Source organism: Hippocampus comes, unplaced genomic scaffold (assembly GCF_001891065.2).
Source record: "Hippocampus comes isolate QL1 unplaced genomic scaffold, H_comes_QL1_v1.1 scaffold217, whole genome shotgun sequence".
NCBI classification, from domain to species: domain Eukaryota; kingdom Metazoa; phylum Chordata; class Actinopteri; order Syngnathiformes; family Syngnathidae; genus Hippocampus; species Hippocampus comes.
In genome coordinates, this window is record NW_017805334.1 from 143,986 (window position 1) to 162,131 (window position 18,146).

The 18,146-nt window shown below is 46.7% G+C and overlaps 1 protein-coding gene across 1 annotated transcript in view; it reads right to left on the reverse strand.

The window, feature by feature from the left end:
- Positions 1-18,146, reverse strand: part of ptch2 (patched 2) — a 33,735-nt gene that overhangs the window by 10,671 nt on the left and 4,918 nt on the right. Inside the window, exons 3-15 of the mRNA XM_019871675.1 lie at positions 8,273-8,462; positions 8,113-8,182; positions 7,929-8,020; positions 5,739-5,847; positions 5,571-5,657; positions 5,369-5,490; positions 4,530-4,677; positions 3,414-3,545; positions 3,157-3,312; positions 2,792-2,884; positions 2,582-2,707; positions 1,225-1,597; positions 599-1,120 (exon numbers count right to left, since the gene is read on the reverse strand). Of these exons, the coding sequence (XP_019727234.1) occupies positions 599-1,120; positions 1,225-1,597; positions 2,582-2,707; positions 2,792-2,884; positions 3,157-3,312; positions 3,414-3,545; positions 4,530-4,677; positions 5,369-5,490; positions 5,571-5,657; positions 5,739-5,847; positions 7,929-8,020; positions 8,113-8,182; positions 8,273-8,462 (2,220 nt within the window). The remainder of the gene's footprint in view (positions 1-598; positions 1,121-1,224; positions 1,598-2,581; positions 2,708-2,791; positions 2,885-3,156; positions 3,313-3,413; positions 3,546-4,529; positions 4,678-5,368; positions 5,491-5,570; positions 5,658-5,738; positions 5,848-7,928; positions 8,021-8,112; positions 8,183-8,272; positions 8,463-18,146) is intronic.

Sequence of the window (18,146 nt, forward strand, 5' to 3'; positions counted from 1 at the left end):
CCCCAACCATCCTCAATGGTCATTCATTCCCTCCCGGCTTTAGTACACCTGAAAAAAAAAACCTGCTGGCCTCCTCCCCCTCGCCAACTGACACCACTCGCACTCTGTGCTCTTGATTCCATACAAGCATGTTCTATAGCGCTTGTCACACGTCACATTAGGTCAGATGTGAGCTGGAGCCTGTCGCAACTGACTTTTTGGGGTACACCCTGGATCGATCGCCAGCACATATACACAAACAAGAATTCGCACGCACGTTCAAACCGATTTGGAGTCTTCAAATTTAGCCTGTGTGAGGAAGACGTCGCACCCAGAGAGAACATACCAAATCCACACAGGAAGGCCACAAATGTGAATGGAAAAGCGAATCTCTTGACAGTGATGCAAGCATGCTCACTGCTACTCGACCAATTTTTTGGGGGGGTCTTAATTTTGAAAGCACGCCGACGTTGAACCAAAAACTAACATTTATCTTTGTTGGTGGAGTGTGAGGCAGACGTGCTCAGCACTTGGACACCATGGGGTAAAATCGCCATTGTCATGCCCATTCTCAGCATCTATTCCCTGACCCCCCCGACATAAAAAAAAAAAAAAGTACCTCTAAGCCAGTCCTGGAAGTAGTGCAGCCACATACGTGGCAGTTTGCCGTCGCTGTCTCGGACCACGGATCTGACAGAGTTGAAGGCGTTGTGTAGCTGGATCAGAAGTCTCTGTGAGCGGGCGTAATCAAATCCGTCCATGGTGACCAGATACATGTTGTAGAAGGAAAAGTATTTGAACTGGGCATCGATGAAGTTGTATTCCTTGGTGTCGCGCGGCACAATGTCGGTCAGGTAGAGGCCGTCGTGCACCCTGGTGGTCCCGTACAAGCTGAGGCCAAGGAGGCCCAGGAAGAGGATGACCACGATGGCTTTGCTCTTGGGCTTCAGGAGAAGCGGGGCGTATTTCTCCCGGGCAAAGTGGGACAGGTTCCAATTGAGGAACGGGAGCGGGACGCACTTCTTGCCCAATTTGGAGTCCTCCACCTGGGCTAGGAGGTCCCGGGTGGAGCTGGAGGTAGGAGTGAAGAGCTGGGAGTCATAGAGATCCTGGGCGGGGGTAGTGGGTGTCGGCGTGATAGCTAGAAAGGGAAAAACACGATTGTTACATCGGTTCGCGTGACCGAGTCATTATTTTCGCCGACTCCGAAACAGCATCTTCCAGTCATAACTTGAATCCTCTTACCTTGTGAATGCGAAGTGGGACACAGGATGATGGAAGTCGGGCTGGTGGAGATTTGAGAGGTTGGCGGCAGGATGGTGACGATGTGCTGCCCGGCGGCGTCGCACTGCGTGAACGCCTGCACCGTGGTGGTGATTTGAGTACTGGTGGTGATGGTGGAGCCCGCGGCGTACTGGCGCGTGTGTGAGGCCGGCGCCTGCTCGGCGGCGTCCGACAACTCGTGCGGGGAAAGGTGAATGACCCGGTCGGCGCAAGGACTGTACAGGCAACACAGGACATCCAAGCGCTTGTCCTCGCGCCGGTGGAGGTCCAAGCTGAGTATGGCGGGGAAGATGAGCAGCACCATAGCAAAGTTAAACACCACCACGATGGCCGCCTGGAAGGAAGGAAGGAAGAAACAAAATGAGATCGAGAACATCATGTGAAATTATGGAGTTCAGGAGGAGTGAGGTGAGTTGTTTTTTTTTCCAGCATCTCTGATCATTGCTGGTGTCAAACTCGAGGCCCGCAGGCCAGTTCCGGACCCTCCAAGTCATTGCATGTCATAATTTTTTTACACAACAAGACAGAAAAAATGATCATAACCAAATATAAGGTCAAATATGTAATATGATGTGGTAATTATGGTTCCAAACATCGGTGCTAACACACAAAAAGTGAAACTTGCTTTTTTTTTCCTTTGACTGTACATTTTTCTTTTTCCATTATGAGTGTTTGTGGAGCACAACCAGACAAACTATGAGTGGTGCACTTTCCTAAAAAGAAAATATTTGAGCCTGGCTGGGTACACACGCTCGCCGGCGTCGAAAACAAGTTATCTTTGCCCAAAACAAAACAAAAGGCCAGAAACATTAGGCCGGCCAGGCAAGGAGAAACAGACCAGAAGGTTAACGCTCGAAAATTTTTGGGGGGAAAAGAGAACGAACAAAGAAGCAGGGAGTGCGTGCGTGTGTTTGTGTGTGTGTGTGTTTTTGTGCGCGCGCGGAGATGCGTGTGAAAATATACGCATATGCCGCGAGTCTGAGCTAAACGCGGCCCAGTGATATACGGATCTGAGAGCTCCCCTCCGCTTCGCTCTCCGTCTCCTCCCGGCTTTGCTCTGACTCGTCCACGTTGCGCACATACACACGTTTCGAGAGGGGGGGGGGAAAGAAAAAAAAAACACGGTGCTGTTGGCGCGATGGCTATAAAAAAATGGGAACAAAGGCTTTCCTCTTGCTCCGAATAAATGTCACCTCTCTTAAGTTATCCCTTTCATTTTCAAAGTGAGGCGCGGGGGCTCTCGCGGTGCAATTGTTTATTTCTTTGCAGAAGGAAGGGAAAAAAAAACCAAAAAAAAAAAAAAACAGAAACCGGATACCTGCAAGGAGAAAGCTCGCAGGGCCGGGATGGGCACAAGGGCGGCCATGAAGAAGGCAATCATGTTGTTGATGGAAGTCAGAGCCACGCTGGTGCCCGTGCGACGCAAGCAGTCTCCGGTCCGCTCCTGGTAGAGAGAGAGAACACGTTTTAGAGGGAGAAGAGGAGAGAGACGAGGGAAGGAGAGAAGAGAATTGGAAAGGGAAGGTACCTTAAAGGGAATGTTACTCCCGGCCTCTGTGAAGGAGTGAGCCAAAAGAAACATGTCATCCACTCCGATTCCAAGTGCCAGGAAGGGAAGCACCTGGGATAAGAAACACAAACGGTCAGGCAGAGTGGGCGGCATCGAAACCCAGCCTTGACATCGAACAGTCAAGCCGAAGCACTTTTTTTTTTTTTTTGTATCGTACGGATAGTTTCTACGATTACAACATGGCGATTGCAACAGCATTAAAAGTTGGATGAAGTCCCCGTCAAAGGCCAAAGGACCAATCGCGCAACTCGCCACTGAAATCTAAAGAGACGCGGACCTCTTTTTGCCGTCGGGATAAAAGGATGAGTTGTCCACGTTGTTACCTGAGTGGTGGCGGCGTTGAAGGAGAGTCCCAGCAGGGAGCAGAGGCCCAGCCCCGCGGCCACCGACAGAGCCACCAGCAGCACGCCGGCCAGTCCCACGGCCCCCTGGGACTTGGCGCAGTCCCACCTCAGCATGGTCACGCAGGCGTACGCCAGCTGGGGAGAACCGCACGTTGCGTTCAAATCTCGGACAATCCGACGGACGGCGAGGTCTTAGCGGTGTCCGAATTGACGGTCAAATCGATTGCCGCGCTCACCATGAGCAGGTAGCCTCCGGCGATCCGTAAGACGCTGACATCGGAGAAGGATTTCATGATGTCATTGAGCGTGGTGGTGGAGAAGGCGTGGATGGACTGGCTCGAGTTGGACGGGATACTCTGGTGGACCACCTGAGGGATAAACAAGCCGTAAATCGGCGCAGGCCCGCGTAAAGTGCCTTCCAAAGCTCATGTTTGGCTCACGTCAGCCTGTCCAAATGCTATTAGCATCACAGACATGAGAAGGAAAAGCAGCCACTTGGATGCCATTACATACATTCTGTGCCTTGTTTATTTAACATGAAAGACTCCAGTACCATCAGTGCTTGCATGTCCCTTTCAACACCGCCGTATTTAAGAGCCCCCCCCCCCCTGCAACCACCAAACTGAAAAAGCCCTTTGAAAGAGAACACGAATGCGTGCGTGCGTGCGTGTGTTTTCACATGTGCTCGTGTGTGTACGTATGACAACCGAGGAGTAATGAGCACAGATGCCAGAGGTTGCAATGTCAAAGGTGAAAGCAATGGGGATCACATGACTCAGGAGGCTGCTGACATGAACGCGACTCAGCTTTTTTTTTTTTTTTAATTGATAATATATCATCGGCATCACAATTTCAACTACATTTTGCTGTTTGTTGCATTCACACCGGGATAGCGAATTACCCCCCCTCCCCAAAAAAAACCCCGTCATGCGTTCGCCCTCCCACTCACTCCGCTTAGCCCCACAGTGGTGGGTGTCAGCTATCACAGCAACAGCTTGTTCCCATAACGAGGCCTCTGACAGTGAGAGATGATTGGGCTGCCACACACACACACACACACACACACACACACACACACACACACACACACACACTGCAGTGCGATTTGCTTACAAGGAAGCTGACGAAATTCCAACACGAGTGAGAGTGTGCGTAAGAACATGGAAATATCTCTTCATTGTATGATTGCAGTGAGGCCAGCGTTTACATGAACGCTACTGTGGTTTGAAGTGTATCCCCCCCCCAAAAAAAAAGAAAAGCCAAATGGTCATTTGTTTGGAGTCGCAGTGGTACCTCCAAAGTTGGAAAAAAAAAGTTTGATCGTTGGGAGTTCAAGCAAAATCTTTACTTACCTCCACAAACTTGCGTTGCCACGACTCCAGGATGGCCGTCGCCTTTTCTTCATTCCAGTTGATGTCGTGGATCTCGTAGTCATCTTTAAAGTGCTCGTACAGCTGCTTGGGGCTCATCAATAGGAACATGGTTTGAAGAGCCTCCGCGCTGCAGGGGAAAACAAAATGAAATCAAAAAAAGCACAAGACATTGAATTTGGCCTCACTATTGTTCCCCCAAGTTTACAAGCGCTACTTGAAAAGCAGGAGTGAGTGTTATCTGGTCAGTCCACTGCTGTCTGGGCTACCATCCCAGATGACAAAAAAGGTTTTCTTGGCACAAGCGCGGCGGCGAGCGGCGGCGCTGCTCGAGAAAATGATCGTAAATCAAATGCGAGAGTGTGACTCTCTCGCGAACGGAACGGGGAATCCTTTCATTCACGACTCTGCTCAATGGGCCTGCGTGGGTCGCATTCTGGGCCCGGACCCAACGCAGTCAGCGCGCTTTTTAAGACCAGACCGTGTCAAACGAAAAGAGAGAGTGTTTTATTGACAGACTAGCTTGAGAAAAAAAATGGGGATTTTTTTTTTTTTGGGAGTCGTCAATGTTGCCCAACGTTCATTGTGACAAGGCAATTATTTTACATTAGAAATCATTTACTGTGGCTCTCCTTGCCCACGTGCAAGGGCATTACCTTCTTCAATTTGCCTACGCTGCAGCAGGATCCTACTTGGTTATGAAACATTCAAAGCATGTGCCCTCGACGATTATTACGGGGGGTCGACGTAGCACGGCTGCCAGGCTTTTTGCACCTGCGCCTAAAAATAACAACTCCAAGAAGGAGGAAGCCAAAGCTTACCTCATCAGAGCATCCTGGGTGTTCTTCACACGCCCTCCCAGGATCAGCTCCTCCTGCCAGTGCATAAACTTCCGGCTAAAACCGTGGCAACCGCCTTGGAGGCGTCCGGCGATGTCAGGAGACTGCAAGGGACAAAGAAACACGGTGAGCCACTTGGGACGGCGGACCGTATTCCCTCCCGGGGTGTCGGGCGCATCCATACTTCTAATTGTTCTTTGTTGGGAGCACCGAGAGGGCAGTCGGGATCCGATGGGTCCAGACAAGGCCGGTTCATGTAGGCGTGGCCCACCTGCAAAAAAAAAAATCGCACAAAAAGAGTCAATGCATCGAACCAGTCACGGCGTTATTTATAAGTCAAGCGAAATCCCACCTGGGCTTTGTCCAACATCTCCTGAAATCCTTCCAAGGACGTGAACTGACTCAGTTCCTCCATGAGCTTGACTGGATCCAGATTCATCCACTGGATGTCTGGCATACCCCTGCGGGAGCAACCGCCGACGATCAACACCAAACCCAAACACATCCCGAAGAGCTATAAAGCCAACACGCTTTGTGCACTCTGTTTAAGGAAAAACTCTTTGAGTGCGCTCGAACGCTCCCCTCCCCTCGGCAGATACAGGATGAAATGGCCTTTATTATCCCATTTCACACCGCCACAATGCCCAGGGGGGAAGGCATGGTGGCTTCCATTCCTCACTGCCCTGCACCGAGTCATAACAATTACGTCGGCCTCCCGAACATCTTGATATGTTTCACCTATGTGCGGCGAGGTAAAAACACAGTCAAAAGTTCAGTTCAGCGCCGAACGGAACTTTCCTTGCATTTCATGTCGAAGGTGTAGTTGTCATTGACTTGCTTTCATTTTTTTGATCTTGTGTCAACTCCCTACATTGTTTAATTTTGAATTCGTTTCTATTTTCATCATCTGGTGTACATGTTTTTAAAATTTTCACCATGCCCGTGTATGGTCGCCTTCAAAATTGTCATCAATTTTTCAATCATTCTGTTGTGCCACTTTGTGTGTGTTTAAATATATTGTTTTGTTACCTAATGTGCCAGAGAATTGCCATTGAACATTTTGGATGGACGATTCGACCTCAGTATGTTAAGACTTGTGGTCGATCCGCATTCTGTCTCGGTGCAATTTCTGCAGAACAGCCAAACAAAATGTGTGTGAAAGAGATTCAAGATACTCAATGACTGAACCTAGCATGGCCCATTTTTGTTTTCGTGGGTTTTTTTTTTGGTCTTGTTTCTCTCTCTGCCTTTTTTTTTGAGGGGGGGGGGTTGTTTTTAGTTCAAGTGAACACCCCGAGGCCGTGCTCCACATCCTCAAATCCTCCCCACAAAAACCCAATTAATAACGACTAAATAAATAAATAACGACAGATGCCGCGAAAGCAGAAAGCGGCACATTCAGAGCGGTTGGCCCTCTGGAGCCAAGTGGGCGAATATAACAATGTTGGCCCTTGACGGGGAACATAAACAAATTTGCAAAGAAAGCTCAGCCCTATAGTGCTCTTTTATAAATGAAGCGCTCAATTGAAATATCACTTGTGGCTTTGGAGAACTTTTGGAGAAGGGGGTATAAAAAAAAAAAAAAATACACCCCAGACTCCACTGTTAACCGTCTTGTTGCCTCTCTGTGTCTTTCTCGAGGGACTTGAGGTTTGAATACGGCCCATTTTATTTGTTGGACAACTTGGGGAGCTGGGAGCGCGGGGGCATTACCATGAGAATGGCGAGTGTTAGCCGCGAGCTGACAAAGCCGGGGCACCGCCAACTCCCAACCCTAACGCCCTCCCTCCCTCCCTCCCTCCACCGGGGCCCCTGCACTGATGGACACTCAGTCGTAAACTGAAAGAATGCTTACCATTGTCTGACCCAAAGGGCTCCCTTGCCACCGCCATCCCGCCCTCCTTCTCTCTACCCGGCCCACCATCTCTCCCTCGCCCGCCTCACTTTCTCTTTTTGAATACCCCCAAAACTACAACAACCCCCGGGCCCTAAAAAAAAAACTGTATTCCTGACCGCCGCTGTCAGTTGATGGCACCCACTGACTGTAGTTTTCCATCCAATGTGTGGTGAAAAGTTATGAACAACGCCCCCCCCCACCCTCTAAAAGTCGGCAATGACATCTCTAGAAGCTGCCTCACGTGGCAAAGTCATATCATGCATATAAAAGCATGTTTAAAAATTGATCACAAAATTACAAAAAAAAATATTTAAGAGACTGACGTGAAAGCTTTCAAGAGCAAACTTCGGCAGAGTTAATTGTTCGTTCGCGTTAGTTAAAATGTTCGGTCCCGTTGGCTGCTCATTATTGTGAATGTGCAATCGAAAAATTACAGAGAAACGGGCGCTTCACCGTCTTATCTGTTGCATTGATTAAAAAAGGCTTCATCCGCTGATGCCACTCGTTAATGTAAATGCGCCCCCCCCAACAAAAAAAAGATCCTTTCTCTCGAATGTATTATTCAGGCAATAACTGTCTATGACAAAGAGAACCAGTAAAAACTGTGTTTCAAAACATGAGGGGCTTGACCATCCCAACACTTACGGTAAATAGGCGGACCCTCCCTGTAGCTTGGCCCCTTCCCAAAAACAGTCCAACGGGGTGATTATCATACAAGGGAATAGTTTGTCAATCATCTGGGAAATGAGGAAAAGAGCAACCATTACGTACACATGTCAAAGGAAATATTCAAGTGAACAAAATCATCAGAAAGTATGCTGAAAATTACCCTTTCAATCATGACATTTTCAATGATGGGGACTCCGGATTTATAGCATATTTTGTTGAGATCCCACGACCTATGAAAGCAAACAGAAACAAATGAAATCAACTATTTTTTTTTCATCAAAGAAAACAAAAGATTGAGGCTCACAAAGCTCTCCGCTTACTTTCCAAACAGTGACACCTGCACCTTGCTGGCAGACAGTGCGGCTTCCATGTGCACCAGCAATGCCTCCTGGGTAAGTATGTCGGTGCCCTCTTCTTTGGGTGTCTGGATGAGCATCTGTGAGGTAAATATGGACTCTTCGCCTTGCTTCTCCCTGGTGTAGCGAAGCTCCTGGCTCACCCGGCTACCAGCTTTAAAAAAAAAAAAAAAGGATCCTTTAAATCAACAGTTTGTCTTTTGGATTCACCTTTCACTGTGGGCATCCATCAATGTTACACATTTGCCAATGTTACACATTTGCCCCTTTTGGACAAAAGTGTGTTCATATATTTTGCACATGAATACACACACACACACACACACACACACACGCACACACACACACACACACACACACACACACACACACACACACACACACACACACACACACACACGTGAATATCGAGCAACGCCCTTGGCACTCGCCAGTGTTGGTTTTGAAGGCACTTCACACAAGGCAGCGTCTGGCCAAGAGAAATGACTAACGCAGCTTCACATTGGCTCCCTCTGTCAAACAGATGTGCCCTGTTTAAAAAAAAAAAAAAAAAAGAAAGAAAAACGAAAAAAAGTCCCCCAATCACCTGCTTCTCTTCACCTTCCCACTCAGCCTGGCAGATACAATCATCTACTTCAGATACATTAAAAAAAAAAAAAAATCATCTCATTTGTCTTTATCCATTGTTCACCTACAATGAGGAACTTGCAAAACCTAAAAACTAAACTTCCAATTAATTATGATTAATAAAAAACAAAAAAAAGTCCCAAAACATCCACCGATCCATTTTCTGTACCGCTTATTGCTCATTCGGGTCAAGGGTGTGATGCAGTTTTTCCCAGCTAACTTCAAGCGAAAGGCGGGGTACACTCTGGACTGGTCCGGGCAGTCCCAAAATATTGAACACACACACACACACACACACACACACACACACACACACACACACACACACACACACACACACACACCATCGGTATTGACCCAATTATTCCAAAATATGGGGTACACAGAGTATCTGTGTTCACAGATACAGAGTACCAATACCACTCGTACTTTTGAGACCTAAAGTTTCAATTAACACAATTACAGGTAATTGTTAGCAAAGAACCTTTTCTTTCTGACACACGGTGATTTGCCGATATGTCAAAATTGCCGCAGTGTAGCGCCAGCTACTGCCGATGGGGGAACTTACTTGGTACCAGGCTTTGCTTGCCATAAGTATCGGTGGCTGGTATCGCCACCATTCACGAGTATCCCATATTTTGGAATAATCGGGGTCAATACCGATAGCGTGTGTGTGTGTGTGTGTGTCAGTTGTAAAAAGAAGGTCCTCCAATGGGTGCCCCTCATAGCCTGCATACTGTAGACTGCTGCCCACAGAAGTTGAGGATGAAAGACATAAAGGCAAAAAAAAGTCAAGTAAATAGATTTGATTAAAGACGCCGTGTCGGAGACACACCGATGAAGAGGGGAGTGAGACGAGCAAGGGGATGAAAGAGGGGAAGAGGAATGCTGTGTGTGTGTGTGTGTGTGTGTGTGTGTGTGTGTGTGTGTGTGCGCGCGCGCGCTATATACGCTCCAGCCTCCTAATTACAGGAGGTTGCCCTGAAAAGAGTTTGCCAGCCGGGGGGGGATCTGTGCCTGTGCCAAGTGGACATGAAACATGCCGCGCCGGATCACAGAGGGCCCGTCTGCCCCTCTCTCTCTCGTTGTCCCGCTACATGACAATGCCGGGAGGAGATTGAGGAGAGGAGGGCAATGTGGGAAGCTTTGGAAAAAAAAAGTAGCTCCTCCTTAATTCTAACTCTTGTCACTCTTGTAGTCACTTTCACGGCTTTGCATTCAATCCTGGGCATGTATCGCCTAACTCCTTGCAATAGTGGGCTACAGTTTTAAGCAAGTGAGGGTAGCGCGCCTTCACGGTAGTAAGACGTTGAGCCAATGAGTATAAGGTAGTTGTATGCTCTGTTTTTTATGTTTATGTCTCACTATTAATGCAGATTTGGTCTCTCTATATTGCTCATTTTCACCAGGAACGTGTCTGTGCAATAAATGAGGGCTGACTGTACACTAGTGTGCTGCGCACCTCCCCCATGCCGCCTGTAATTGATGGAGAGCAAAAGAAAAAACAAACAATGAGGAACGTGTGAGATCAAGTTGGACCTCGGGGAGGGGAGTACGTTCCAATATTCCTATGCCGCACTTTCGAGGCTTTAATTACCTTCGGTGCGAGCGGGGCTGGAGGATATCGCATCACCGCGTTTATTTGCAGTCGCTGGAGTCGAGCTCCGTGCATCCCCACCCCCAAATGGACATTCCTCCCAATGTTGACATAGATGTTTTCATTTGGAGAGAACGGCAACAGTGAAAGTTTAGGTCATTTCCTCACAGATCACATTTGGTCTAATTGGCGCTCACACAGGGAGAACTGGATCTATTATTAATCCTTATATTATCATTGAAATTGCCTCGTTTTGGTGGTGTGAAAGCCATCGTGAAATCGTTTATTATTCGTCTGATGCCTTTTTTGGGGGGGCTGGAGGGATTAATGCTCAAAAACCTCAAAACTTTTTTCAGATATGCGGATCCTGGTTAAAATTGTAGGGGTCCCAAAAATGACCCCTGAGTGGTGCCCCCTTGGAAGAAAAAAAAATAATTAATCAACCCCTCTCACCTATTTCACCAATCAACATGAAATTGGGCAAACATGCCCATCGCAACGGGACACACCAAAATGCTTCACAGACCTGTGGCCGGGAATACACAGGAAGTTGACCATTTTGGTTTTAAGCAGCCATTTTGAGCAAACAGCAGGCAGGGCTTGTATTGTATTTTAGGGAATCTGCCCAAATGAGCCCCAATCAGAAGCAGGTATCCCAGACAGATCTTCAACAACTAAATGTTTTTTTTGTTTGTTTGTTTTTTCAAAATATGATTTTTGAACGATGCAGGAGACTCCCTTCCGAATGTTCTGAACTTCTATTTCCACAGCAATCTTACACTGAGCAGAATAATATCACCAAGGAAAAGTTGTGTCATTGTGAAGATCTAACAGACGATCTTAAAAGATTTCACTGCTTTCGACAGAAAACGACGATTGAAGCAATATTTATGCCTCAATTGCTTCATGATGCAATTAATGAACGCCAAAGCAAAAGATTCAAATGGCGACTGAGACCTATGGCTACCTCCCAAGACAAAGTGGAACCTCTTCCACTGACATCTGTTAAAACCTTTTTTGACGTTTCACATGTTAACCTCTACAACGTCGGGGTTTTGATCCCAACAGGAACTGGGTGGCTTCGGCGAGAGAGACTCTGGCTCTGTAATTACAGGCCTCCTGAAGTAAATTATAGCTATTTGTGTCTCGTTCCTCCCATCTGGACCACCCAGGCGGCCCCGATCCGCCTTCCCCTCTCCTTCTCTCTCTCTCTCTTTCCCCAGGTCCGGCCCCAAACACCTCAACTTCACAAACCACCACGCTCGCTCACTCCTGCTCGGCCCCAGATGGACCACTTGTCTTTTCTTTGAGTCTCCTCTCGTCTGTCTTCACCGTGGTGCCCCCCCCACCCCCCCTCCGCATCCCGCCCCCCTCAACCCGTGGACCACAACCTTAAAGAGACCGTTCCTTGGAAAATGTTCTCCTCAGAGGCTATTAAAGCGCAAAAACACCTTTGAGTGAGGAGACTTGGGGGTTTTAAGGCCCATGTGGATGCTTGTTTTACTACAAGGGGAATTCAACTGTTTGTCGGTGGTCGGCGGCGCAGTTAAAGATTAATTTAAAAAAAAAATAAAGAAAAGCCATATAACCTGCCTTGGAATGACATCGTCAGTCTTTCACCGTCTCTACCAGAGAGTTACAACACTGAAAGGGTGATGAGAAATGTCAAAACAAGCCCTGACGTGACTTCATGACTTTGAGGCATACAGACCTAATGTATGGATGAACATGTGTGGCCCGATGTAAATGTTGGACTCGAGCTACTCGGGTCACTTCCTCTCGTCATGACCCTTCCGTACTCCCTGAAAGCTTAGATTTCCCAAACTGAAGGAAATATATACATATATAAGAGGCAGATGCAATTTATTCTATTCTGTTGTCTTCTGGTGGCGTACAGGCCCGGGTCAGGCTAGGCCACCTTCAAAGATCAGTGTGGTAGATTAGCTGGATTAGGGGGGGGAGCTTCTGAAAGGCCCCACGCTGTTATGGAGGAAGACCCGAGAAGGGGAGGGCTTTTTTTGGGGACCGGCCTGGCTCACGAATAATTTACGTATATCGTATTTTTCGGGCCATAAAGCACTTGCGACCCTTATACATGGATGGATGTTGGCTTTTCAGTTCATCATCGTTAATTCAAATTCCGACCCCACTCCTCCCACACTGAAACCCCCAAATTATTTGTAAATATTGAAAAAAATAAAGAAACAAAATACGATGAGAAAGTACGGATTATTAACGACGGCAGCACAGAACATCCCTGCGGTGACTCAAATTGTGTTTGCTGTCATGTCTTATGTTGCGGATCCAATCAATGACATCATCGATCAATCGGCAAATTCTGACATTGCAACCCACCGCCGAATGAGCACAAAATGCAAAATATTTGTCGATCCAATCCAGTCAATCAGAGGTCTGTAAAATCTGCTACATATACGTGAAAAGAAATGAAGCATCCCTATTTCGGTCCACTCTGGTCGGCATGCTGACCCCGCCCCCCCTCCCCCAAGTCCAGAGTGTACACAGCTTCATGCCCAAAGTCAACTGGGATAGACAACAGCTCACCCCTGACCCTGAATGAGGGACAAGAACAATAGAAAATGGATTGTAGGCTGAATGGAAGTCCAAATTTTTGCCATCTCAAACCTGTTTTCCCGTTTGTCACATTTGGACCAGAACTAGAACCAGAACAGGAACCCGGTCCTGGCTGCCCCACACATCCTTAAGCAGTGCCGCCCCGAGCAGATGGGCGGGCCCTACAGAGTGTCGCTCCACTCCCAATGCAGCACCCTTTTGTTGTCAGTCAACCCTTCAATTTCTTTCAGATGTTTCCCAACAAACAGCAGAATAAAATAAAGCGGCAGCATTTTTTTTTTCCCCTTCCCTCTTCCTCACAACAAAAAGCAAATGGACCAAAACGTTCCCAGCCTGTAAAACAATGCCAGACTCGACTGTGGGAGTGGTAATGGGAGGCTGGGAGGGGCTGCAAAAAAAAAAAAAAAAGAGACAAGCTGGCACTTAGCTATCTTACCTATAGAAATACAGTGCAAGTTTTTTTTTTATACTTAGCCATTGTTGGATAATAATAAAAGTTGGACAATTACCACAAAAAAAATGCGATACGTGCATGTGACAATGAGCTGCTTCCAGTCGAAAAACAGAGAAAGCAACAACAACAACAACAAAAAAAAATCTGTTTCACTTACATTCTATTCAGATGTGCCAGCGGTGTTAGCCACCACACATAAATTTCCACCGGGGCTGGCATTTAGGCACTTTCCATTTCCATATGTATAGGCTTGCCTCTCCTAATTATGCTAATCGCGGCCAGTGTTGGCCACTGTGAAAAATAGTCACATTAGACACTCCACTGACCGCTAATACTGCTTAATGTGTGGTTGAAACATACATTCATCCCGGTCTGAAAGGCAAAATTTTTCCACGTTGCTGGTCTCATTGAAAGCAGAAATGAATTTATTGAGCCCGGGAATCATTTCTTTCTTTCCTTCTTTTTATCCCCCCCCCCCTCCCCCCCAACTCCTTCCCTCACAAGTACCAAGACAGAATCCAGTCTTATATCCAGTTTTATATGACTACGATGTAAGGACAGAGGGAAATAGTGCAAAATCAAAGGTGACTGGTGTCACTTTATGCTGTGCGCAGCAAAGACAAAAGCGTCGGTTGCTTGGCCCAAGAAAGAAAAAGGGTGGACACCCCCATATTGATTGAGATTTCATTATGCCGCTTTTTCTGTGTTGCTTTGTAGCTTTTCAAAGAATCCTCCATTGGAGGGCCGCAGCCTCCCTAAAAGCTTCCAGTCCCAAAAATAGTAGGTGTGTGTGTGTGTATATGCATTTGGCGCTTATTCCTGTTCAGGGTCGCAGGTGAACAACAGCCTTTCCCCATTTGACTTCGGGCAGGGGACCGGTCTAATATTAGGGGATAATCGACTCATCGTTTTTCAATTCTGTCAACTGTCTGCACTTGGTGGTCAGACTGAACGACTTGGCCGCAACCAGCACACATGCTATAAATTCAGCCTCAACTACTTTGCTGTCTAAAGGCGTTTATGGAGACAGACACACACATCATCTACGGGATGAAGAGCCACGTCCGCGCTATGTTGCTTGGACCGAGGAGTCCAGAACCTTGATATCATAATTCCGGCTATTCATTTTCTATGACGAAAGCAAACTCCACACAGGAAGGCTGGAGCTGAGATTCGAACCCAGAACCGTGACGCAGATGTGCTACTTTTATTCTCTTTGCTTATGTGCCGAAGGCCATCTGAGATTCTTTTGATTCAGTCGCAATTAAAGAAGAAGGTGACAGTGACATCTATCTATGCTAATGTTCGCGTTATTGCTCTGGAAACAGGAGTTCAGAACAGTCAACAACTGAATGATAGCCAAATAGCTATGCTTACTTCCACACAGAAAAAGGCGCGCTGAAAACTTTCCGAATTGAATATTCTACCGATTACGCAACCGATGCATTGAGTCATCAGATTAAAAAACGATTTTGTATTCGGTATCATTTTTATCCACTTGGCATCCTCACATTCTACCGTGTGACTTTGAGTGTGTATAGCTTTAAAAGGAGGCGGCCAGGACTGGTGAGTGACGTGGGCGTCAGCAAATGAGAATATAGAGTTGACTGGTTGTTAACTGGCTAACCCATTAGCAAGTCTGCATATGGAGTAAGTCGGCGTGAGTCGTGGCCATTGGCAGCTCGTGTATGAAAGCGTTCGTCGACTTCACAGTGCAGAGGTGCAGGGTTCGAATCCAGCTCGCGCCTTCCTGTGTGGAGTTTGCGTATTCTCCCTGTGCCTGCGTGGGTTTTCTCCGGGTTCTCCGGTTTCCTCCCACGTTCCAAAAACATGGATGGCACGTTAATGGAACACTCTAAATTGTCCCTAGGTGTGAGCGGGAGTGGTTGTTTGTCGACGTGTGCTCTGCGATCGGCTGGCAAACGGTTCTGGGTGTCCCCCTGCCGACTTCCCGAAGACAACCGGGATAGGCTTTAGCGTGCCCCGCGACCCTTGTGAGGATAAAGCGGATCAGAAATGGATGATTATTATGTTCGATGAATTGTTGCAGCCTTGACATCATAATTGATTGTTATAATCCAATTATTCTTCATCATCCAGAAAGGAAAGTAGAGTGTATTTAGACAAAGTTGTCATGTTAAATAAAGTTGTGTGATGTGATGTTTATTTGAAGGGTTGTCCTGCTCTGACTGTGTGTGTGTGTGTGTGTGTGTGTGTGTGTGTGTGGGTTCTGTATCAGAGATGATTGCTGCAACACAAACCTAGAGTTCCAAAGTCATGTTTTTGGTTGGTGTTTGTTTTGTCCTTAACACGCTTTTTTTTTCTCTCTCTCTCTCTCTGCAGATGTAAATACTGCGACCGCTCCTTCAGCATCTCTTCACATTTGGAGGTGACCCAGGTTGACTCTGCTCTTGTTTGTTCTCTCTACCAGTGAGGTCCCGGGCCCTGAGCGCTGGGAGTTTATTTATCTAGCTGGGGCACCCAACGCGCACTATTCACCTCCAATAATGCTTCATAGGACTTTCTCTGTCCAAACTGGGCCGCTGTGTGTGCTCACGTGAATTGTAACATTTACCTGCTGTGGTTTGTTGAGAGGTAGGGGGGGGGGAAACCTGCCCCCCCAAAAAAGCTCATTTGTGCGTTTTCTTTTTTCTCTCATCAAGCATCATTTGGATGCGAATTTACTGTACTGCACATTGCTGTGGTCTTGAGCACCCCCCCTCCCCTCCCGCTGCCCCCCATTCGACTTCCCTCATCGTCTTTATGGGACATGTGGTGCACCCGCTTGGCCTTCTCTCGCCTGCGCTCGTGTTTGGACAGTTGGAATCACTGAACGTGTCTGTCACGGCTCACCTAAAACTCGGCGAGGAAGCATTTGTTTACAGAAACACAGAGGTCTTTTCTCTCCATTTTTTTTACCCTCACTGAGATTTTTTTTTTCATTCGAAACACCTCACCAGTGACAGGATTGTAATGTTTAAAAACGAGACAAGGCAAGGCGAAAAAGTGTCAGCGAGTCATAAACTACGAGTCTTCCTGTCTCAACCATCCCCCCCTCCTCCTGGGTGTCTACTCCCATCACTCTCCTCTTCCTGCATCTCTCTCTCTCTCTCTTTTTATGACACCCCCACCCCCCTCCTTTTACTCCCCTACTCAAGGACAATACTGGCTGGGTCACATGTTGCCAAGCTCAACTATCACACTTAAAAGTGAGATCATGATTGTTTACAGTATGCAAATGTCGTTTATCTGCAGTTTTTTTTCCCAAGATATGCGGGATGTATGTGTGATATATTCTCTGCGGTCGTTAAATCCCTCATCAGGCTAAACATTCTTATACCACCGCACAGGTGGTATAAGAACGTTTTGTGGTGTGAAGACTAACGTGTGAAGACTAAAGACGCTCCTGGAGGAGGAAGGAAGCCCGGAATCTCAAGACACACAAGTCAGGCTGTGTACGCAGAACGGCGACAAAGATGAGCGTGTGAACGTGTGTGGACGCGTGAGGACAGTTGACCAAACAACACCTCTCGACGTGGAGATTGCGACACCTCCGTGAGCACACTCCAAAGGCATCACAGTCATTTCGTGGGATGATATTCAAGTTGTACTATTTTCTCACAACAAGCAGCTGAAAATATCACTGCAGCCACCAAAAAAAAAACAACAAAAAAAAAAACAAAAAAACGGTTCAATTCTATTCAAGTTCTTCAAACGGCATCTATTTTGTGATCAAAATGCTCCATTTTATTTCCGTAACATTGGGGGGCATTTTTTTATTTATTATTCTGAATTTAAAGCATATATTTTTAATATTACTTACTCTGCATAATTTAAGCAAAAAGAGTATGTACATGTCTTTGAAAATGTTCTAATAGATGTGGCACATTTTGTTTTATTTTTTAAGTCAAATGGGGAAAAAAAATTCAACAAATAACATGTTGGTATTAAACTGCCTGGATTGTATTTTTAAATCATATTTGTAAGCCCATGTCGTATTTAATGATTTATTGAAATGATTGCATATTTTGACTTGAAAATGCTTCGAAATATCTGGCAATTTTTTATTTGATTCATTTTTAGGTCACATTACTTTAAACTCAAAATGATGAAGATATTTTTACAATCAAAGTGGAGGCACATCTTTTGATTCCAACACATTTTAATCAGTTAATGTTTTGCGGGGGATATATTATTGCAGTTGTCACAAGGGAAGGCCGGCCCCTGACGCGTTTATCCTCCTGCTGCGGCTTTTAGGACACAGTCATACATGCCTCCAAAAGGTTTCCAATTTCCAAAATACAAAACGAAATGATCTGCACCCTCCATTAAGATATCTTCCGTCTTATCGGCGTCCTTTTCGGCTCGTGGTTTGTGTGCGACCGTGTGAGTGCTTGCTTGTATTTTGTGCGTGCGAGAACTAACCTCTCCTTGTCCCACAACCACTTTACTCTCCATTGAGGCCCCTAGCAGCTTTGTGAATGGGCTATTGGTGGAAACAAGGCAGGCAGAAACTTTAGAAACATGGTCACGGCCTCTTAAAGGCACAGCATTCTTTTTTTCCAGAC